Source organism: Mauremys reevesii, linkage group 6 (assembly GCF_016161935.1).
Source record: "Mauremys reevesii isolate NIE-2019 linkage group 6, ASM1616193v1, whole genome shotgun sequence".
Lineage (NCBI taxonomy): Eukaryota > Metazoa > Chordata > Testudines > Geoemydidae > Mauremys > Mauremys reevesii.
The window spans coordinates 112,963,673-112,987,030 of NC_052628.1; the positions used below are offsets into that span (position 1 = coordinate 112,963,673).

At 44.0% G+C, this 23,358-nt stretch overlaps 3 protein-coding genes across 6 annotated transcripts; 1 reads left to right on the plus strand and 2 right to left on the minus strand.

The window, feature by feature from the left end:
* Nucleotides 1–865: 865 nt before the first annotated feature.
* On the minus strand, nucleotides 866–8,211 carry TOPORS (TOP1 binding arginine/serine rich protein, E3 ubiquitin ligase). Of its 2 annotated transcripts, none has more exons than XM_039544556.1 (2): nucleotides 8,007–8,211; nucleotides 866–4,204 (listed from the first exon to the last, which is right to left on the minus strand). In XM_039544556.1, exons 1-2 carry the CDS (start codon nucleotides 8,190–8,192, stop codon nucleotides 1,163–1,165), a joined length of 3,228 nt encoding a protein of 1,075 aa, XP_039400490.1. In that variant the 5' UTR covers nucleotides 8,193–8,211; the 3' UTR covers nucleotides 866–1,162. The 2 variants fall into 2 exon arrangements, with proteins under 2 accessions (XP_039400490.1, XP_039400491.1); XM_039544557.1 differs by lacking the exon at nucleotides 8,007–8,211 and adding an exon at nucleotides 7,694–7,840.
* Nucleotides 8,212–8,313: 102 nt separating this feature from the next.
* Nucleotides 8,314–10,291, plus strand: SMIM27 (small integral membrane protein 27). Of its 3 annotated transcripts, none has more exons than XR_005600392.1 (2): nucleotides 8,314–8,452; nucleotides 9,258–10,291. XR_005600392.1 is itself a non-coding variant. In XM_039544559.1 (2 exons), exons 1-2 carry the CDS (start codon nucleotides 8,569–8,571, stop codon nucleotides 9,366–9,368), a joined length of 156 nt encoding a protein of 51 aa, XP_039400493.1. In that variant the 3' UTR covers nucleotides 9,369–10,291. The 3 variants fall into 3 exon arrangements, 1 of the variants encoding a protein (XP_039400493.1); XR_005600391.1 differs by having other exon boundaries at nucleotides 8,380–8,518; XM_039544559.1 differs by lacking the exon at nucleotides 8,314–8,452 and adding an exon at nucleotides 8,569–8,613.
* A 516-nt stretch (nucleotides 10,292–10,807) lies between these two features.
* On the minus strand, nucleotides 10,808–13,824 carry NDUFB6 (NADH:ubiquinone oxidoreductase subunit B6). The gene is made up of 4 exons (XM_039544558.1): nucleotides 13,486–13,824; nucleotides 13,107–13,199; nucleotides 11,366–11,410; nucleotides 10,808–10,964 (listed from the first exon to the last, which is right to left on the minus strand). Exons 1-4 carry the CDS (start codon nucleotides 13,663–13,665, stop codon nucleotides 10,896–10,898), a joined length of 387 nt encoding a protein of 128 aa, XP_039400492.1. The 5' UTR covers nucleotides 13,666–13,824; the 3' UTR covers nucleotides 10,808–10,895.
* Between the last annotated feature and the right edge of the window lie 9,534 nt (nucleotides 13,825–23,358).

Sequence of the window (23,358 nt, forward strand, 5' to 3'; positions counted from 1 at the left end):
TCTCAGAGCCCAGGCTCCAGCCTGAGCCCCAATGTCTACACTGCTATTTTTAGCCCCACAGACTGAGCACAAGTCTGCTGAGGGTATGTCTACACTACCTGCCGGATTGGTGGGCAGCGTCAGCGGGGATCGATTTATCACGTCCAGTTTAGACGCGATAAATCGATCCTTGAGCGCTCTCCCGTCGACTCCATCGCCGCGAGAGGCGCAGGCAGAGTCGATAGGGGAGCAGTAGCAGTGGACTTATCGCAGTGAAGACACATGGTAAGTCGATCTAAGTATGTTGACTTCAGCTACGTTATTCACATAGCTGAAGTTGCATAACTTAGATCGATCCTCCACCTCCCCCTCCCCGTGTAGACCAGGGCTTAGACTCTGTGCTGGGTGTTTTTCTTTGCAGTGCATACCCTACAAGATTGAAGACGTGGAAAAAGACATGTGGAAAAAAATATGGTGATGCACAGGCAAGTGGTCTGCTAAACTTGCCATTTTACACGAACAGCTCAGATCCAGATTTCTTCCTAATGATTTTCCACGTGCAGTTTTAAGTTATATCAGACTTAAAGACAAATGATATGCTTGGAAAGTACATATTACATTGTGTTCAAAATCTGATCTAAAAATGTCTTATTGTTTTATTGGGACTCTCAAAGAATTTATGTTTACTTCAATGGCAGTCTGGTTCAACATTTGTACAGAAGGCATTGACACCTTTTTGGCAGAGGTCAAGCTAAACCATGCAGATTAAAATGATGGCAGAATTAAACATGAATTTGTTTTGTGAATTATACAATTTTTCTTTTATAAAATAAAAAGAGCAACCATCAGAAAATAGATTTTCTGACTTCAGGCGCTGTTTCTTTTCTTTTTTTTTTTTTTTAAAAACAACTTAGAAAGATTCCATGGATATATTTTACACAATGTGAATACAGTATGGCTCTATGAAATTACAACTTCTAAAGGTTTATACATTTATTCTGGAAAAAAAAAATTAACAAACTACTAGCAACATTCTGTTTTCTTGGACTTAAAAGTGCATAAATTTAAGGATTTTACACATTTCTCAGACACTTTTTTTTAAAACAGTCTTACACACACAAACCACACCAGGTGTTTTCTTTTCAGGATTTCATCGTTTTAAAACAGTTCAGTGTAAAACTTGTTACATCTTTTTTTCTGGGGAGTCAAGCCAATAGGATCTGTCAATAAGTCTCTTTGGCAGTCTTAATATCAAAGGTGGTCTCTCTGAACTCCCTACTAATGACGCTCTCGAAGAAGGCAACTGACTGGTTGATTCAGTTTGTATAGTTTCAACATTGCTCGGTAGAGTTCCCATGTCAGATGCACTATCATCATCTGCCACTGTAAGAGCCTGCTCATTTGATGTTTCCTGAAATTGGCGATCTACCTTTCCAGGGTCATCACCTAAGTCTCCCCTAGTGGTAGTAATACTGGAATCCTTGTCCAACAGTCCACTTTCATCATCTACTGTGTACTCATCCTTACAATCACTTGTTCCCAGGACAGGGGATGGAGTCTCATTTTCTCTCTCATTTAACTGGGTTGTGGTTGTCCAAGAGATACTACTGTCACACTCAGTATTTTCTTGTATTCCAGTCTCCTTATCACTATCACTGTCAATTGTAATCACAACTGGAGAAGAATGTGATGAGTTACCTGAGTGATGTCTCCTGTGTTTCTTCTTGTGCTTTTTCTTTTTCTTTTTGTGATGTCTGGTTGTGTCACTAGCTTTTCCTTCATAAATAATCTCTACACTTGGACTTCTTGTCTTTTTTTTCCTCTTTTTATGTCTAGTCCCAATGCTTGCTTGGTTGTCTAAAAGGCTGTCCTGATTTTTGTAGCAACCACTGTATTTTGACAAAGACTTCTGCAGGTCACTTCCTTTCCCTTCACAAGGGTTTGTTGCAGTCTCCTTGTGTGCATTCTCCAAGTGGCGAGTTTTGTATTTCCTTTTTCCACCAGGCTTTTCACATCTCATTCTATCAGAAGCAGTCCGAGATCTATTACTGGATCGACTCCTTGATCTGCGTCTTTCATAGTAGTAATATCTGCTTTCATTGTGACCTCTCGGATTTCGAGTATTTGTCCTTTCAGAAAAGGACTGTATTCTGTACTCTGGACTAGCTGACTGCCTTGAATAATGAGCTCTGGCCTGAGTTCTCCTCCTGTATGAGGATTCATAGCCATCTCTGTCCATGTTTCTACTGTAAAAAGTATACTCCCACTGGTATCTACTTTGGTAATTATCTCTTACATAATAATGATCACTGTCTCTGCTCCTTGATCTTCTTCTGCTATGATCATTACTCCGGGATCTTGACCTGCTTACATCTCTAGATATAGTGCTCTCACTACTTAGAGACACTGTCTGGCTTTTTCTAGATAAACTTATGTCTCGAGGTCTTGACCTCCTTTTGTCTCTTTTGCTCCTATGTCTGCTACTATCTCTGCTTCTTGATAGTCTACTTTTTAACCTCTCTTTGCTGTGATGTTTCCTCCTGGCTCTCTGGCCATGGCTGTCTCTGTTGCGAGAGTGCTGTGAATAGGATTCTGAACTCCTTGATCTCCTCCTCCTGGATAATCTGTGGCTGCACGGAGAGCACACCCTATCCCTTCTTGTAGAGGAACTTTGTAAAGAGTCCTTTACAGACAAATCTTCTATTTTAGTTGTATCTTTCTCATTCTTTTTTGACTTCATCTTCTTATGTGAGGGTGAGGTGCTGCTTTTATGGCTATATTTACCATCCTTAGATATAGGAGAGCATGGCGATGAGCACCCACTAGCATCGCTGACACTAAAAACGTGAAACTGGATAGACTGTGGTTTCTTCACATCCTCGCTTTTCCCATCATCAACCGACTCCTCAGAGTCCGAGGACAGCTCAACAAGCTCTGGTGTTCTTTCAGCTAATGGCTTAACATACCCAACAATGACGCAGTTGTCTGAAGAAGAATCAGTGTCACCACCTGGGGCTGCATTATCTTTTAACTGCCCTTGCAGTTCAGTTCCATTTCTACTAGGTTCTTCATCAGAAGTTTCCGAAGTATCCAAAGGAGAAGCCACGGCAACATGAACCTGCTCTGAGCTGGAATACGATGGCCCTGGAGTTTCATCATCCCAAGGTGCCCGATCAACACCAGTTGTGGATGCATTATGATCTGGTTCTTGCGAATCTGTCTCATCTGGAGATATTGTGATAACTGATGATTCTGACTGGCTTCCTTCTTCATATGAAGGAGCAGGACAATCATAATTGGCATGCTGGTCGTATGCCTCTATGTTAAAAGGACATCGGGCAAAGCTGATGAATTCATGTAAAAAGTGGTTAGTACGATGGAGCAAAAAAGGCTTTAAGTCATCAGAAAAGGCCTGACTCTCCAAATCATATCTAGTCACATTACTCATGATGATATGCTGTACAATATTGACTAGAGACCCATGGGCACCAAACAGGACTGTTAGCTCACGCTTTAGCCATGGAACTAATCTGTGAAGACAAGCGGGGTTCCGGCGGAAAAACTCAGCTGAAATATCTCTATAACGACCACCATCTTGAATATTTCTAACACGCACACCAGAACGATACAGAGCTCTTCGGAAATTAATTATATCTTGTTCTTGAATTTGCCGCAGTGATCTACCCTCTGCACTAGCTTGTCTCCTTGATGCAAGCCGTCTAATCATCTGATGAATTCCTCCATCTCTTTGCCCTACTGGTTGACCAGATAATCCTTCAAATAATATCCCATTATCTGGAGGTGACAGTGTTCTTCGAGAAGAGGAACTCCTTCGAGGATAAGCTGATGTATGACGTTCCCTTGTTAACGTAGTACGGTAACGAAATCTCCGCCCATCAGGGCTAGCAAAAGAGCCATTCTGCAAAGGCCTGAGTACGTACTCCTTGAAATCATCTTCAGCTCTTACAGTATGGAAGATCGAATGGAAAGGCTGTTTGCAGAGTGGACATTCAGCTTTGTTTTTTGACCACTCCTGTACACAACGAAAGCAGAACCTATGCAAGCAACGATCTAAATAGGCCACATTGTCGAATCTGTCCAAGCAGATTGGACATTTAGAGTCTGGAGATGTATCTGTTGGCATTGTCTGATGCAGCTTGCTTGTGCCAGCTTTAGGTGAAAAGCTGCTATCCACCGTAAACTCCTCAGTTGTTGATGTTATGTTCTACAAAAGAAAAATGAGGCAAAGATCAATAAAAGCTTTGCTAAACTTTTCCTGATCAAAAAAAGTGATATGAAGGTGAACCAAATAAACAACTAAGCTTGTAACAGTTTTTTCTGAGAGTCGAAAATAAGGAACGAACAGCAGCAAACACTACTAACCCATTAGACCAGAAGAAATTGACATGTAACTGCTTAAGTTATTAAACTCCCTCTGCAGTCTCTCCCCCCAGAAATTTAGGAAATATTAGTGATTAAATAACATCCTAATGCAAACAGAGCAAAGGAATAACCTAAAGATACATGGGACCAGATGCTCATGTTATGTAAATCTGAGATTCTTCATTGAAGTGGAACTACCCTGATTTACACCATCTGAGAATCTGGCCTATTAGGCAGAGAATTGCCCCAAAGTCTTTATTTTTAAGTGTAGCTCCACATCTGTGTCCCAAAACATTTTAGATCAGTACACAAGACAAGGATGGTTTACTATCCTATAGTTTGTTCAGTGGATTTCCAAAATATACATTTTGGTTATTCATTTCTAAGCTTTGATGAGCCACAATTCCCAATAACTGGAAAAAATGAAAATCACTAATGTTAGAGTTACTCCCATTCTTTCTGACTTTCAACTTCTCCTGTCTTCATTTTAGTGTTTGTTCTTCCCATCTTATAAAAGTGTCTACTATTTTTTATTTTCCTTATCCTTTTCCAGGAGCCTCTGCAAGGTCAGCAGCCAGTTTCTTTCTGCAGTCCTTCCATGTATAAAGCAACTTTAGGGATTGATGCAGACAAAATCTGACCGATTAGTCAATTTTATTTTGCATAATGCTGCTATGGGAAATTGACTGGGATTGAATTATCCTCTAGTCAGTTTTACTCACAGCCAGTATTGCTTTGCTCAAGCACTACTTTGTTAGCCAATTGTTCACAGGCCAAGGTGCATCTGAATGAGTGGGACAAGCGGTGGGAAAGTATGGAGAAGCATTTATGTTTGTGATTGGCCACAAATAATTTTAAGATGCCTCAAATTCTTCTATGGATAGTCAGAGGAGATCACTGTTTCAGCAACACTTCTACAATTGATTTTTACATCATGACACACATTACGGCGGATAATGACTTCTGCTGACATCAACATATATTTATTTTGGGATAGGTACATTAAATAGGTTGTGACTTACCAACTACTGCATGTACACATAGCAAATTTGTTTAAAGTAACAAAGAACTTAAAAAGCCCTGTGTTGGTGTTGGGATTTTTTTTTTGTTTGTTTTTTAATACCAGTTTAAGGGTTGCAGGCTTCCTAGAACAACCTTTACTAACATTCTGACATCACCAGCCAAGCAGACAACTTCATACGTAAGCTCTAGGAATTCTAAGACGCTGCCATCCTCCCAAGCTTCCTGTTTTGGGTGCAGGCTTTTATTTTTCAAATTATTATAACATTTTAGTGCAAAGGGTAAATAATTATAGTGGTTGATCTTTTCTACACTAGGGAGGGTATCATCAGTTGGCTATTTCCACAAAAGATCAAGATGTTTATCATAGTTGTTAGACTTCATATAACAGTGTATTTTTTTTCCCCAAAGGTGGTTAATTCTCTAGTGTCTGATCAAGCTGATCATCCTATTAGTTCTACTATTATTTTTGGTCTCTATACTACTACCAGTAATCATGATCTAACAAAGTGTATTACTGATGTAGCTAATAAGAACAGATACAATTACTACACACACAAAAACTATATTACAATAATATTAAGGTTGCAAAGTGAAGCATTCAAAAGTTAGGAAATGCCAGAATTAATTCAGCCCCTTTGTGCATATGCATTTTGATATAGTCTTTAATTACCAGTCCAAATTTCCGATCCCCTCCAACTAACTTCTGGATCCTCATCTGATCTTAGTCTAAATTGCCCTCTCTCACATCAGCTCCTTGTTCCAATTTCTTTACCTAGTTTGTTTCAGTCTAACCCCTAGCTGCTTGCCCACAAAGTTCCCATCCACCCCCACCCCTTATCCTACCTTAGTTGCCACCCTTCCCCAAATAGTGCCAGCCTCCCACTCACCACACCCCTAAGCTCCTTAACCCAACTTATACCTTCTCCCTAGGGTTGCCAACTGTCTAATCACACAAACCCAAACACCTTTGCCCCACCCCCTGCCCCTTCCCCAAGACCACGCCCCATCCCACTCCTTCTCCAAGGCCCCACTCCAGTCCCCCTCCCTCACTCATTTTCACCAGGATGAGGCAGGAGATTGGGGTGCGGGCTATGGGCAGGAACGTAGGGCCAAGGGGTTTGGCATGTGGGAGGGGGCTCTGGGCTGAGCCTGGGGCAGGGGATTGGGGTGCGGACTCTAGGAAGGAGTTTGGGTGCAGGAGGGGGCTGCAGCAGGCATTTGGGAAGGGGGTGAGAGCTCCGGGTAGGCAGTGCTTACCTCAGGTGGCTCATGGAAGCAGAAGTGTGTCCAGCAGTGGCTCCTAGGCTCAGAGGCATCCAGGCGGCTCTGCACACTGCCCCTGCCTGAAGGAACCATCCCCGCAGCTCCTAGTGGCCATGGCTCCCAGTTCCCGGCCAATGGGAGCTGCAGAGTCAGCGATCAGGGTGGGGGCAGCACGCTGAGACCCCCTGGCCACAGCTCTGCCTAGAAGCCACAACACGCCAGCCGCTTCCAGGAGTGGGGCAGAGCCAGGGCAAATAGGGCACCTGCCATAGCCCCACTGCACCACCGGACTTTCAATGGTCTAAAATCTCCCGAATTGGCTTCAGTAGCCTCCGGGAGATCGAGCCCAATTCCAGGAGACTCCTGGCCAAACCTACTTCTCTCTGCCCACTCAGGACTGGTTCTTCAAACCCACCACATCTGAGTCAGGCTGCTCTTCCTCCAAGTTCCTAGACACAAGCAGGGGGAGCCCTGATAGCACAGGAGTTACAGTCTAATTTCTAATTTGTCTATCATTGTTATATTAAGGACTGGAGTGTGGCCTGCTAAGTTTTCAGGCTTTAAGTAAATGAGAAATATGAAATCTTGGACAACTGCCTTGATAAGTCTCACTGTGGTCATGTACAGTTGGGCTCAGTGTTTCTATTTAGAACAGTTATTTGACCCGTTTTGAAAAGAGAAGGTATGTCCAAGTGATGGGAACTCTATTACTCCCTATAGGAAGCCTACCTGGAGACAGCTGGTAACTAACAAACACTGTACATTGCTGTCAAACTCTCCATATAGCCCATAGAGACAGTTCAACTAATCCGTCCTAACGGCTCAGCCTAACATTAAGGTAACTGAGTGGCAGGAGGCTGCGAAGTGTCTGTAAGTTCAGGCTCTCTCTACACACAGATCTAACACGAGTCGGGCAGAATCCGGCCGCACCAGGAGCGCTGGGCAGGGGGGCCGGGGTCCTCTCTGCTCAGTCTCCCCAGCTCCTGCTGAGCCGAGCTCCTGTCCCTGCAAGAGCTCAGCAGGGGAGGGGCTACTGACAACTCACCTGTTGAATCACAAGGCACCCGGCACTCAGATCCGGGCTTGTCACCGGTACCTCGCAGGAAGGGGCAAGATCTGACCCCGATGAGCACGGGGGCGGGGGGGGGGAGACACATTTCCAGAACCAGCCTAACATCCTGACAGGCCCAGGCACCCTCCCGCCTCACAGACCCGATCGCCCCAGGAGCGCCCCACGGACCCGCTGCTCTCAGTCCCAACCCCCCCCCCGCCATTTCCCCCTGCCCGAGCGAAAGCAACGGAGACCTCCCCCGCCAAGGGCGCGGCCGCTCCCGAGTCCCCCCGCCCCGCTCACTCACAGCGGCGCCGCTGTCCGGTGCGGGCGCTTCGGCCTCCGCGCGGGGCTGCCCCGGGTCCGCCGCTTTGAGTCTCTGACGGCGGCAGCGGGCGGGGCCCGGGCCGGGGCCCGCGCGCGGCTCTTCGCCCCCGTGACGAAGGCGGCGGCGGCGCCCCCGCTCTGTGAGGTAATTCAGCGGGTCACCCATTGAAGCCGCCTGCCCGCGGCCGGGCCCGGAGAGCGACCCGTGACCACCCGCCCGCTACACGACGAGATGGCCGGGCCCCGGGCAAGACAGACGCCCCGCAAGGGCTGCTGGGACCGGAAAAGACGTGTTCTGAACTCCACGACTTACGCAGCCGCCAAGCGGGCCGAACAGCGACCACGTGACCTGGACGCCATCTTGACTCCGGGCGGCATCGCCCACAGATACTTCACTACCCGCTCATACAGCTCGCTTTGCGCAGGGTAGGCGCTTCCGGGCCCAACCAAAGATGGTGGCTCGGAGCGCGCGCCCGCCTAGCTGTCTCCATGGTGAGCTCCCCTTGCCGTGACCCACCTACGCGCCGCTCCCAGCCCGCACCATGGCGCCGCTGGGCCGCCGCGCCCGGGACTGGCTTTACTCGCTGGTAGGTGCCCCCGCCGTCCCTCGGGGAGGGGCGCGCCTACACCGCCCCCTCCCCGGCGCTGAGCGGGGGCGGCTGCTGTCTGCTCCCGGCGAGCCCGGCCCGGCCTGTCAGAGGCGTGCAGCAAAGCCTCCGCTCTCGGGTCCCGCCGCTGCCTCTCCCCTGGCTGGGGGAACGGGCCGCAGCCCTGCGGGGGCAGCAGGTACCTTCCCTTCCACCCGCCTCCTGCGGGACAACCCGGGGGCGCAGTTACCCTCCGCACCGCGCATTAGGAGGGGTTAGGAAGCCAGAGATCCAGTCTTCCTGTGAAGCACTGAATGCCATGGCTCAGAGCCTGAAAATACCATGCTAGCAGGGGCAGGCACTATGCCAATCCTGTCCCCACCATTACCCTATGTAATCAGTATTTCATTAGTGTCTGAGTTGGACACCTAAACTTTTAGGCGAGGGCTGGTAAATGATAACCATTTGCAAATAGTTTAAATATGAGACCAATATTCAATAGAGGTAAACATTTATAGTGGTAAAAAGAACAGCAGTACGCCTGTTCTTTTTGTGGATACAGACTAACAGGCTGCTACTCTGAAATTTATATTGGTAATGCACAATACCTACCTTTCCAAACATTATATATTTTCTTCTAACAGATTCTTCTTACCATTGTATTACTTTCATGGGGATATGTTATTTATGCAACACGAATAGCAGCTCGGTGGCAACTTGAGAAGGACTACCCTGATCAAATGCTGAATTTTTAAAGGAATCATTACAGATGGACAGCATCTGGATTTTCACACCTGAATACACTTAAAACCAAATTTGAGGACAGAAAAGATTATTTCCAGGCTAATGGTTTGAGAAGTTATGACCTGACCACATAATTTAAGTTTAACAGTGGCAGAAGGCTTCAAGAAAAAAAAATCAACCTTCCTGCACAATTAAAAGGAGCAACAGAAATACAGGCAATGCATGTTGTGTGACACTGAGTTTTCTTAATAAACAAATACAGAAAATGAGCACCAGACTAAGAAGCAGCCAAGGAAGAAATGTACACCAAGTGTATGTTCAGTTGGTTTGCTGAATGTCTTCTCTTTTACAGCCCTCTTTGCTAAATGCTACATTTTGTAATGTTTAAAACATGATACACATGTTTAAGTCCAATGATATAGCAGTAAGTAACATTATTTAAAGATGATTCAACATTTTCCTTCAGTTCACGTTAATATTATTTGGCCCTCAAATAGTTTCTCAGCAACAACTTATCCATATCAACTCTTTCCTATTAAAATTGATTATGGTAAAGTTTTTCATTGATGGATTAAGCAAGTGTAACTACAGCAGCCTCAACTGAGTTGTGTTTAGAGGTCTGCAGATGTGTCTGGCATCTTGGCTATGCCTAGCAAAGTGCTAGTCACAAATGTTACAGTGACATAGATCACACTATCTTCTAGTGATATGGTGTGCTGACCTTCAGGAATAGTCAGGTCCAGGGTGGCTGAGGAATTCTGGAATACTGCTAGTCAATGAAGTGGACCAAGTATTTGAAATAGGGTTAGTTCCTGAAAGGAACAAGTATTCATAGAAATGTGAGTACAAATCACTATTTGTCACAGTTTGTTTCTATTTACTCATCTTATTTTGCTGTTGATTCATACAATTAAAGCTATCATGTTTTACCAAACCCTTCTCATACAGGTCATTTTGCAAAAAAGAATTGTAAGATTTTGTAGTTTATAAACTTTACAATATTGCTTGAGTGTTCAGAGTTCTGGTAGGACTTCCACAATAAATGAAACAAAGAGGATATGTATTTCTCAATAATATCTGACTTAAAAGTGGGACAGTTACTTTTCCAAAAATGCTTTCTAAATTTTACTGCACTTGTGCATTACCTGCTGTGCTGATTTTTTTTTTCTGTATCTTCCTGTTTGGTTAAATATAAATACATGACTAGAGATATATAATTGGTTGCTAAAATGGATAAAATGCAGATAATCTGATAAATGCCTGTTAAGACAAGAAGATTGTATTACTACTAGTACATTGGCCTGAAAGCCTACTACCATTTCATACAGTCAATCATGAACATTTTGTTACTATGTGAGTAACTTCCTTAACTTGCCTTGCACTAAAGAAAAGTCTGGAAATGGTCTTTGCTATTCCTGCTATACTTAGAAGGAAATAAGATAACATGAGAGTCTCCTGAAAGAAACTTTATTGTTTTATATACATATCTGGAAATATTTAACACATTTTTATAGGAACAAAGCTGGAGTTTATAACCTTCAGTTATGATTAGTAGGCTCTTCTTCCATTGGTAGGATTACTTCTCCTGTCTCTAGAATTGTGTCACCCTAATGAAATAAAAAATATTATGGTGAATATTTTGTCATGGGTCATACTACTGTCTAAAATATATAATATGCAAGTGCATAAAAGTACTGTTATTTTTATGAGACAATATGGGTGAGGCAATATCTTTTAATTGAACCAACTTCTGTTGGCGAAACAAGCTTTCAAGGGAATATTATCCATTCTGAATAAAATACTGATGCTTCTAAAGGTCTATATCACATTGTTTCCTTTAGTCAGCATTTAACATTTTTGTACCAATTGCCCAAAGTACTAAATAGTTACTTTAATTTTATTCCCTGTACCACTGCTGCCCTCACACACCCACCACTCCCTTCCCATTTGTTTTCTTTATCCATGAGGCTGACATGTTACGAGAAAATATTAAGTTTAATTAACTCACTGGGAATATTTTGCGCTTCACTTCAATAATACCATGTGGCATTTTCTGCAATAAAAAACAGATTAGTCAGGATAAGCTTTCTGAAAGATGGCTGATTAGAAAAAGCTGTTTTCCATATTGCCATACAGGTAAAGCATTGAATACAATTAATAGTAAGCAGCCCCAGCTTCTCTCCACTAGGTTACTCTTAGTTTAAAACCAGAAGTATACAGAATAAACGCACCTCAAACAGGACAAGTCTTCAAAATACTTTATAAATGAAAAGACTCTCCCTGGCTAAAGATCCACAGGCAATGGCCTAGTAAGAGTGTTCACTGAATCGTGGTGCAATGATCATGTTATTACTTCTTCAGGAGAGCAGTGAGTTTTATTCTGTCAGTGACTAGTAAGGAAGCAGGAGTGAGCAAGACCAGGGTACAAGTCAGCTACAAACAAAACACAAATCAACCTCTTAATCATCAAGGCTTATGCAGTTTGAACTAACCTCCTCTGACCAAACATAGATGAAGCAACATAAAATTGTCCAAACATAAGGGGGCTACTCCGCAAACATTCATTACAACATGTGGCTCTCCCTATGTGGGTTGTGGAAAAACTTGGTTTTCCCCAGAATAAACTAAACGCAACTTCACGGATTTTTCCATTCTCAATTGTCACTTTGAAATATTTATGTAAGTATTTCCAAGTTTTCTGATGCTAAAAATGTTAGCTTTCCGAGACTGAAAATCAAGCCTAACTATTCTAGAAAAATTAAATGGGAAATGAATAACCTTGATAGTCTCATTAAACCTAAGAGGACATATGTTACAGAACTGTCTAGAAGCCTAAAGTGAAGGATACTGAATGGAGTCATTGGTGACTAGAGAGAGGCACAGGTACTCAGTAAAATCACCCCTCACTGGATGTTGACAGAGGGAACATAAGTTATAAACTGACAGGAGCCAGAATGTTGCAGCTGAGTAGAGGATATTGCAGGTTGTGGCCTATAGGGCTATAGTGAACATGTATGTCAGGGCAACTGGCATGTCTGTTGAGGATAGGGAATGGTGGTTGGAGTGTATGTGGGATGTGAGGAGCATTCAGAGGTCTGTGTGGGGTGGGATATATATATGGGTGAGGGAGGTTTGCTGGCTAATTTACTGCAGGTGGAGTGGGGGAATTTCCTAAGTATACAGGGCCCCAAAATTCTTTAATCCAAGCCTATTCATAAGGCATTTTTTCTTATTTTAACTGTAGAATCAATACTGCAGGCAGGTGATTAACGTTCAGTGCTTAATCCCAGTGCATATATTTGCTCAGTGGGCCTATAAATAAAAACAGTTTGTTTTTTTTAAAGAAAAAATGTAAGCCTGATCAATAGTTATTAAGCAGCAAGAAACAAAACAGTTGTGTTCATCTCAAGAAGTACAGAAATGTGTTTCTTTGCATAGTGTGCCAACAAATGACACTTGTCTATTGAAGTGGAAAACCAGAAGCTCTGAAGAGTTTTCTAGTCCTGCAAGTGAAACATTTTCAACACCACTAAAGTGTACCCAGACAAAAATAAAGCAAAAGAATTCTCAGGTGCAATCACCCTTAACTTTTTACTTCATGACAGATCACAGGGGTGTGTTTTTTGTAGTATGGGGTTTTTTAAGGAGAAAAAGTGGAAGCATTTCCAGCGAAGGGAAGTAAATGGTATTTGTATGGTCCAGCATATACCTTCTGCACCCAAATGCAACATGCAGGTTTCTATACTTACCATTACATGGTATTTGACATAGTAGTGAACAACCCAGGCAGGAATAAGTATCCTAGTTAAAGTAAATGCACAACCTCTGTACAGCTTAAAAGTCTGGAAATAAAGGTAAATGAGATTCAATGTTATTTTTCCTAACATTTTAGTATATAAAACTTCCCCCCACCCCCACTTCAACCTTTAATACCAGCTTTGCTTTTAAATTTCTAGTTATTTTTAAGTGACGTTAGCATTCACTAGGGCTGGCTTGACAGGCTTTAGTCTCTGGGCTTATTTATTCAGAGGCGAACCTCCCAGCAGGGTCGGGTTGGGGGCTAGGGGATCCCTCTGGCCAAGGCTGCCCCGGGGTGGGAAGGCCTTAGCAGGGCAGGGCCTCGCTGACCTGCAGCCGCCAGAAGGAGCCCGGCTGCAGGAAGCGCTCCCAGAAGCTCTCCACTGGCCCGAGTTTGGTCAGGGGCAGGACGGGCTCGCGCGGACTCAGCTCCTGGTCCTTGAGCCAGCGGCGCCGCAGGACGCGCAGCTGCTGCAGCCGCAGCTTCTCGTCGGGGGTGTAGCCAGACATCCCGAGCCGGCCGCGCGCCGCTTCCCAAGGGCAGGGCAGGGCACAGCGCACGCTCCCTACGGCTCCGGGAGAGGCGCCGTCTACGCGCTTCTCTCACGCCGGAAGCGGAGGCTCGGTGCTTCCGGTAACTGGCGTTGTCAATCACAGACGCGCTTAGGAAGGGATAGATGCGTTCCGCCCCCTGCTGCTGGGAGGCCGAATCCACAAAGGCCCGTCGGCGCCACTGCGCGCGCATGCGTAGAGCTGAAGGGGGCTGAAGACTAGGGGTTGCCAAGTCTCTGTTTGCGGAAAACTGAACAGCTTTGCCCCGCCCGTTTTCTGAGGCCACGCCCCCTCCCCCTCCCTCACTCTCCCCCTGCCTCCCTCACTGTCACCCTTTGGCAGGGCTGGATTAGCAGAGGGGCTCTAGGGGCTGCACATAAGGTGACCAGACAGCAAATGTGAAAACTCAGGATGTGGGTGGCGGGTAATAGGAGCCTATATAAGAAAAAGACCCCAAAATTGGGGCTGTCCCTATAAAATGAGGACAGCTGGTCACCCTAGTTGCAGCCCAGAGCCTCGGGCTAAGCGGGGCCCCCCACAAAAATAAATCCATAATTAAATACAATTCAATGGTACCAACCTGTCACTGTGATCAACTGGTTAGCCAGTCTATATCCAAAGATGCTCTTCCCTTTCCTCAATAGGTGGATCCCATCTCTGCTGAGCAGTCCTTCTTCCCGAAACAACATCCCGTGGGCAAGGAAGCCAAAGCCCTCCTGGTGACACCATCCTGGCAGCCAGGCTGCATCTGTCTCTGCCTGGTCCCTTACCCTTGACTGGAAGGATCAAAGAGAACACCACCTGTGCCCCCATTTCCTTCACCCTTATTCCCAGAGCCTTGTAGTCACTTCTGATCTGCTCAGGTTCACACCTCACAGTATCATTAGTGCCACATGGATGAGCAGCCAGGGGAGTAGTTAGAGGCCTGAATGATCTTCAGTAGTCCCTCCACAGTATCTTGGATATGGGCCCTTGGCAGGCAGCATATCTCCTGGGATGTCAGAAGAGAGTCACCAACCACAACTAACCTATGTCTCCTTCTGGGAGTGGTGGCTGCGATCCCCCCAGCCGGGGAGGTACATGGCTTCTCCTCCTCCACCTTCTGGGACAATTCCTCATCGCTCATTGACAGGGCAGCATAACTGTTCTTTATCATGATGGTCAGTGGGTTGGGAGCAGGGGTGGAGCACTGCCTGCTGCCAGAAGTAACCAAGGAGCCAGTGTCCTCCCTGTGACGGAACCATATCCTCCTTTCCTGGTGGTGAGACAGAAATCCTCTCTAGCTGGATAGCTTCCTCAGCCTTGGAGGTCTCCGTATGAATACTCTCAATGAATTCCTAATGTGCATGGATGCTCCTCAGCCTAGCCACCTCCTCCTGTAGTTCTCCTACCTGCTTCCTAAGAGATTCCATCAGCAGACACCTTTCACATTGGATGGTCCCCTGGCTTTCTGTGGAACAATTTAATGAGGAACAATTAGCAAGTTCATGCAATAAGTGGTGGACAACTGGATTCTGACAGGAAGCCTATTCCTGTTGGGACCAGGCAGGCATCACTGGGAGTTGAGGGGGACAGTATGCTCTCACACGGAAAAGTTTATCTGTGTCTGGTCTAAGGCTGTCCCACAGGTATAATCATACTGTCTCTCTGCCCTTACACTACATTAAAATATTCTTAGACTATATTCCCCTTTTCCATGGAGGTCATACAACAGGTTACTCTTTCATAGAGTCATAGAAATGTAGGGCTGGAAGGGACCATGAGAAGTCATCAAGTCCAGCCCCCTGTACTGAGGCAGGACCAAGTAAACTAAGACCATCCCTGACAGCTGTTCGTCTAAGCTGTTCGTAAAAACCTCCAGTGAAGAGGATTCCATAACCTCCCTTTGCAGCTTATTCCAGAGCCTCACCAGCCTTATAGTTTAGAAAGTTTTCCTAATAATTTTCCTAAATCTCTCTTGCAGCAGATAAGCCCATTATTTCTTATCCTACCTTCAGTGTGTTGGTGTCACTAGGCATAAATCTAGGTAACTCGGGATGATGGCTTTGGGCCTATGTGACCCAAAGTACCTTTATGTAAAGTGCTTTTGTTAGCCTTACTAAACTTTTGTAACCTCTTGTGTTATGTGCTGATTACTGGCAGCTGCAAGGCTGCTTGGCACTAGATGTAGCCAATACTAAATAAGATAGGCGGAAAGCAGATGCTGTAATTAAAGTTATATGTATGAGAACGTAGCCCCCACGGTGGGAAAGTACAGATAACTGTTCACAGAAGAGGTACTAACGAGCTAAAGTGGTTTTTGCCAAGTATGGATTTAACCTGCTTAGTGTAATTGTTACTTGCATGATGTATTTGATATAGAAAATAGACGGGAGGGGGAAGAAGGGGGGGTAAGGGGGAGGAGTGTGGGGGGTGATGGGAATGCTTAGCTGAAGTTATGTATAAAGAGAGAAAAACCGTTTGTATCTGTGTGCAGGATTTGAGATGGCTATGTCTCCCTTGCACCTTATTTGGGCTCAAATAAACTTGGTTTGCTTCTCCACCCTGGTGTGTTAATTAGTGCGGTGCACACCGGGCAACGAACCCCCACTGTTGCTGTTCTCGGCCCTCTGTGCCGGCAACAAGTGGACATGGAGAACAATTGACTAACTCATCTTTATAACAGCCCTTAACACCTCTGAAGACTTATCAGGTCCCCCCTCAGTCTTTTTTTCTTTATTGCCTCCTGTGGGAGGAAAGGGATACGACTTCAGCCATGGATCTCTAGGCAGGAAATGCCCCAATTCCCCTTTTGTCCTTCCATTCCTAGATGATAATGTGGAAAAAAACTCTCAAATTTCAATCCTAATACAACCATGTTGCTTATTACTCTTTATTTTCATTACTCTAACCATGCTTACCTACACACACAAAGTCCACAGGGACCAGCTAACAGAACCGTTTTGCATCTCTTGTTGGCTTCAGGTCAAAGTGCACATAGACAAGATCCTGGAGCTCTTTGTGAACTGCCTGTATGAGGCATAAGACTCCATGACCTTCCTAATGGCACTGACAAGCCTAGCAAAGCTTCTGCAGCAGCTGAAGATAATCAAGATATCTGCCTCCATGCAGATAATCCTGCTAGCCTGAACCTTCTTTGATGCAAATACAGAATGGGGCAGGAGCCTGGGGATTTCACCAGTATGCTTAGGTCTCTCATTAGTATAAACTGCCCGTTATAAGTCCATGTTACTATTATATTAAGAAGACAGTCAACTTCTCCAGCAGAGGAGGTGAAATCCCTGCTGTGGGGTGGGAGAGATGGTACAGCCCTGAGGCTCTCTGGCTTTATATAAGAGGGTGTGCACAGAATAAAACACTGTTTGGTTGCTATCACTGTTAATGGTGGCAACTGTAAAATTCAAAGGCAAATAGTAGCCATATAGCACTTTGATGTCAGCATCCCATAATGACTTACAGTAAACTGTAGGGCTAATACTATAAAAATGGTCACTCTCCCCCAAAGAAACCCTATCTGATTCCAGCCCTGTTCCAAACATCCAGGGAATGGGTTAGATGAATCTCTGAAAATGAAGAATTCCAAATTCAGAGTGTGGCAGATAAAAGTCTATTCACAAACTGTTAAACAGTTCCAGCAATGGGGAGGAATTAGTCTGTAAATGCAAAGGACTCGCAGTCTTTCAGGTCTCATCCAGATCCATTCCCTTCAGGAAAACAGCAGTATAAGAATGGCTTCTTTGGAGCACTTTGGGAACTGGCTTGGATTTAAGAAGCAGAAGGCCTAGGGGACACTGATCCACCTCCAGCTGGCAAAGGTAAAAACACCTGAGTGCTCATGCTCCTGCTTTCCATGTGATGCCACCAACAGGGAGGCTGGGAGTTAGGTGGCAATCAACTGTGTTTACATTATGAACATTTGATAGGAGTCAGTGCTGGGGGAGACAATTTTAGCTCTGTCCATGCATCACACACTCCCCCCTGCTCTTGGGGAAGTTCAGTCTCCTGGTATTGAAGGTCCTAATGGTCTGGGATGGTTTTGCTATTAGCATTGTAATGACTATTTGTATTGTTGTAGCATCTAGGAGCTCTGCTCACGAACCAGGACCCCATTGTGCTGGGTGCTGTACAAACACCCGAAAGTTTCTTCCTGACCCAAAGAGCTTATCATTATTTTGTGAGATTTCTTGCAACCTGTCTCACTTTCACTGAATTAGCCCCACCTACTTTTCTTGTCGTATGTACCCTGCAGTGCAGTGTGTGTTGTATTTAGCCACAGAGTATAAAATCTGCTCTCTCTCTCGAGCCCTAGAAGAGTTACCATGGTGATCATTTGAGCCTCACCTGTGTCCTTTTCTCTGGAAAGTCACAATTTGTTGCAGTGCTATCTTCAATGTCATTTCTGAACTGGATACAAGACACTGGGTGATGCAATTGTGAGAGCGATATGGAAGTCTCCAGAAATTAGAGCAAGCTGATATGGACACAGGATGAGAGCTATGTTCTCTTAGCGAAAGCCTTTTCTTGAGATAACCATCCTGCATCAGAATGAGTGGCAAATACGACATATAGTCCCATGTTCACTAGTCTGTAATGGCAGACTTAGCACTGTGGGCCCCCATTCCAGTCCTTGCAGCAGGCTCAGCGGTTCAGGAAGCCCACCTTTTCCTCCCATTAAACTTAAGAGTTCGGCTTCACTGGGCTTTTTCATTCTTAAATGTTTCTGAAACTAAAAAAGGGGAGATGAGCTGGAAAGCATTTAAAAAGCCTGATTCTCCATCACCTTGCACCTTGTGTGTTCATTTACACCTGAGCACCGAGTGGGTGTGGGGAAATGCTGCCACAACAGGATGGAGAATCAGGGCCCTTATTGCAGTGAGAAGGTACTGGGAAATATGGAAGCCATTTTAGCATTTGCAGAACTAATAAAATGGGGTTTTAACATTGGCTAAAGGAAAAATACTGAGAAAGTTGAAAGACAATGCTGTGAATAATGTTACACTGGATATTTAAAGCTGTAGACAATAGAATGATTTCTATTTTATGAGGCAGTGGCTTCTGAAGCAAAACGGATACGATCACTTACCATAGGTGGCTTATGAAAGATTAATTTATTGCATAACACGATATTAAAGATGCATCCTGTGAATTATGGGAAGCAGCACGGTCTAGCACAGGCCTGTGAGTCATGATGATAAAGTTTTAGTCCTGATTCTGCCCCAGACTCACTGTACCTGTAGATAAAATATTTAATCTCTCTGCCTCAATGTTGTCATCAGTCAAATGGTTTTGAGACCTAGCTTCTTCAGAGGATTGCCGTGAAGCTTAGTTCTATAATGTTTGCAGAATGATTTGAGATCTTCAGAGAGAGGTCATGTCCAGATGCTCTTCAGATGGTGATACAAAGGCAACATTCCATAATGTGCCCAAAATTCAGACACATGATGATAATACAGCTCAATGAACAAATCCAAAACCAATTCCATTGTAAGATGACCAATATTTGATTTAGTCCTAAGTGGAGCACAGGATCTGGTCCAAGATGTGAATATAGCTGGACTGCTTGGTAATAGTCACCATAATATAATGAAATTTAACATCCATGTGGTGGGGAAAACACAGCAGCCCAACACGGTAGCATTTAATTTCAGAAAGGGAACTACACAAAATGAGGGGGTTAGTTAAACAGAAATTAAAGGGTACAGTGCCAAAAGTGAAATCCCTGCAAGCTTCATGGAAACTTTGTAAAGATACTATAATAGAGACTCAACTTAAATGTATACCCCAAATTAAAAAACACAGTAAGAGAACCAAAAAGTGCCACCTTGACTAAACAACAAAGTGAAAGAAGCAGTGAGAGATAAAAAAAAAAATCCTTTACAAAGTGGAAGTTAAATCCTAGTGAGGAAAATAGAAAGGAGCATAAACTCTGGCAAAAGAAGTGTAAAACTATAATTAGGAAGGCCAAAAAACAATTTGAAGAACAGCTAGCCAAAGAGTAAAAAAGTAATAGCAATATGTTAAAGTACATCAGAAGTTGGAAGCCTGCTAAAAAACCCATGGGGACAGTGGACGATTGAGATGCTAAAGGAGCATTCAAGGACGATAAGGCCATTGTGGAAAAACTAAATGAATTCTTTGCATCAGTTTTCACGTCTGAGGATGTGAGGGAAATTTCCAAACCCGAACCATTCTTTTTAGGTGACAAATCTGAGGAACTGTCCCAGATTGAGGTGTCATTAGAGGAGGTTTTGGAACAAACTGAAAAAGTAAACAGTAATAAGTTACCAAGACCAGATGGTATTCACCCATGAGTTCTGAAGGAACTCAAATGTGAAATTGCAGAACTACTAACTGTAGTCTGTAACCTATCATTTAAATCAGCTTCTTTACCATATGACTGGAAGATAGCTAACGTGACACCAATTTTTATAAAAGGCTCCAGAGGTAATCCTGGTAGTTACAGGCCAGTAAGCCTGACTTCAGTATCAGACAAACTGGTTGAAACTATAGTAAAGAACAAAATTGTCAGACACGTAGATGAACATAATTTGTTGGGGAAGAGTCAACATGGTTTTTGTAAAGGGAAATCATGCCTCACCAATCTACTAGAATTCTTTGAGGAGGTCAACAAGCATGTGGACAAGGGGGATCCTGTGAATATAGTGTACTTAGATTTTCAGAAAGCCTTTGACAAGGTACCTCACCAAAGGCTCTTAAGCAAAATAACCTGTCATGGGATAAAAGGGAAGGTCCTCTCTTGGGTTTATAACTGGTTAAAAGATAGGAAACAAAGGGTAGGAATAAACGGTCAGTTTTCAGAATGGAGAGAAGTAAGTAGTGGTGTCCCCCAGGGGTCTGTACTGGGACCAGTGCTATTCAACATACTCGTAAATGATCTGGAAAAGGGGATAAACAGTGAGGTGGCAAAATTTGCAGATGATACAAAACTACACAAGATAGTTAAGTCCCAGGCAGACTGTGAAGAGCTACAAAAGGATCTCACAAAACTGGGTGACTGGGCAATAAAATGGCAAATGAAATTCAATGTTGATAAATGCAAAGTAACACACATTGGAAAACATAATCCCAATTATACATATAAAATGATGAGGTCTAAATTAGCTGTTACCACTCAAGAAAGAGATCTTGGCGTCATTGTGGATAGTTCTCTGAAACCATCCACTCAATGTGCAGCAGCAGCAGTCAAAAAAAGCTAACAGAATGTGGGGAATCATTGAGAAAGGGATAGATAATGAGACAGAAAATATCATATTGCTTCTATATAAATCCAAGGTATGCCCACATCTTGAATACTGTATGCAGATATGGTCGCCTCATCTCAAAAAAGTTATATTGGAATTGGAAAAGGGCAACAAAAATAATTAGGGGTCTGGAACAGCTTTCATATGAGGAGGGATTAATAAAACTGGGACTTTTCAGCTTGGAAAAGAGATGAATAAGGGGGATTATGATAGAGGTCTATACAATCATGACTGGTGTGGAGAAAGTAAATAAGGAAGTGTTATTTACTCTTTCCAATAACACAAGAACTAGGGGTCACCAAATGAAATTAATAGGCAGTAGGTTTAAAAGAAACAAAAGGAAGTATTTTTTTCACACAACACACAGTCAACCTGTGGAACTCATTGCCAGAGGATGTTGTGAAAACCAGGACTAAAACAGGGTTCAAAAAAGAACTCGATAAGTTCATGGAGGATAGATCCATCAATGACTATTAGCCAAGATGGACAGTGATGGTGTCCCTAGCCTCTGTTTGCCAGAAACAGGGAATGGGTGACAGGGGATGGATCACTTGATGATCACCTGTTCTGTTCATTCCCTCTGGGGCACCTTGTATTGGCGACCGTCAGAAGACAGGATACTGGGCTAGATGGACCTTTGGTCTGACACCGTATGGCCGTTCTTATATAATGTTGCATTTTTGGAAATGTAAACCATATTTACTTTGAAGGACTTTGGGTTCCAGTAGAAAGTGGATGTCTGGCAAATGAAACCATGGCAACACCTGCAATATTCTGGAGCATTAGGATAGTTGGTAGAATGGGGAGACTGCAGAGAGCTGCTGGTTCTTAAGATGGAGTGTAGGTTTTTCAGCTGGAGCAGCTGGGCTTCAGTTTCTACTCGCTGTCATCAGTTTTTGTTTCAACCAATGAGGCTGGATTTGGGGCTCAGCTCAGAGACACTGGTGCTGAAGCCCAAAAGTGAAACCAAATTCAAGATGTGTAAATATTAGTGAACTGAAACTAGTGCATTCTGCAAATCCACAGTGAGGCTCACTGAAGAGTCACTATCTGCACAGATCAAACAGATGACACCACCACATTGCTTACCTCAGAAAAATTGCCCCCACTGCAATGGGGATCTTATAAAATAGGAGAAGGGTTGTATGGGCATTGAGAGGAAAGTAAAATGCTACAAACTTGCTAGGTCTTAAGCCAGGGGACTTGAGTTACCCATTTCAAAACTTAAAACAGTGAAGTCAAATGATTCCTAACTTAACACACAGACTAGATTGCCATTTGTTCAGTCATAATATTGGTCAAATATCTTTGTATAATATATACATTTGAGAGGAAGACTCGTTTATAGGTGATTCGTGAAGCCAAAATAGCTCAGCATTCACTGAGGTTTGCCTTCAACAAATAAAGTTTGACCAGCTCTAAGATCTGAGTATCTCAAGTGCACCCAGAATGATTTTATCTATAAACTGCCATAAGATGGCAAGTTGTTTCTAACCACCACACCTACGTCTCACTGTCAGCATTTGGGGTCAGCAACAGTATTGCTGTAGTCCAACAGTACTGATGAGTCAATGGGTTTGCCTCCTCCTTAGATTGGACAACTCTTACAGATTTAGCCTGGGGTCTAGGTGTATTTTTCCTCGCAGCCCTAAAAGATTGATCCACAAAATCAATGACATTTGATGAAATACCCAACAAACCCACACCTGACAGAGGCTGGCCTGCAAAGGGCAAGCGTCAGACGTGTAATCGTTCTGTCTTTCCAGCACACTTTTCTGATCTGATTTGATGGCAGTTGCTCTGGTGACATCATAACAGACTTAACAGGGTGACTATTGCTGGCAGTTGGCTCAGAGTTAGGGGAGCAGTGTGACTGTGAGTAACCCTCTTGGTTTCACAAAGGGGCGGCAGATGAATAGACCCACATGTTAGATGTTATCTGGGAAAGAGACTTTACCGGCAAGGCCACGTGATACACTTAAAGCTGTGTGACCACTTTCAAAGAGGCATCAGCCAAGGGCTGACCAGCCCACCAAAAGAGTCAGGCCCTTGATTAATTCTTGGGTCAGCTAAAAATGACTTCCATCATATTAGATCCAAGAAGCAACATTTGACCAACAGTCAGCCATGTAGGCCTGCAGAGGGGTGGAGCTGAGGGGCTGCAGAAATGAAGTGACTGAATCTTATGTGAAGTCTGGTAGGAGTAGGGTGACCAGATGTCCCGATTTTATAGGGACAGTCCCAATTTTGGGGTCTTTTTCTTATATAGGCTCCTATTACCCCCCACCCCATCCCAATTTTTCACACTTGCTGTCTGGTCACCCTAGGTAGGAAGCACCCTAACAAGTAACAGGGAGATAAGCCGCTTTAGGGAAAAAATGGGGGCCAG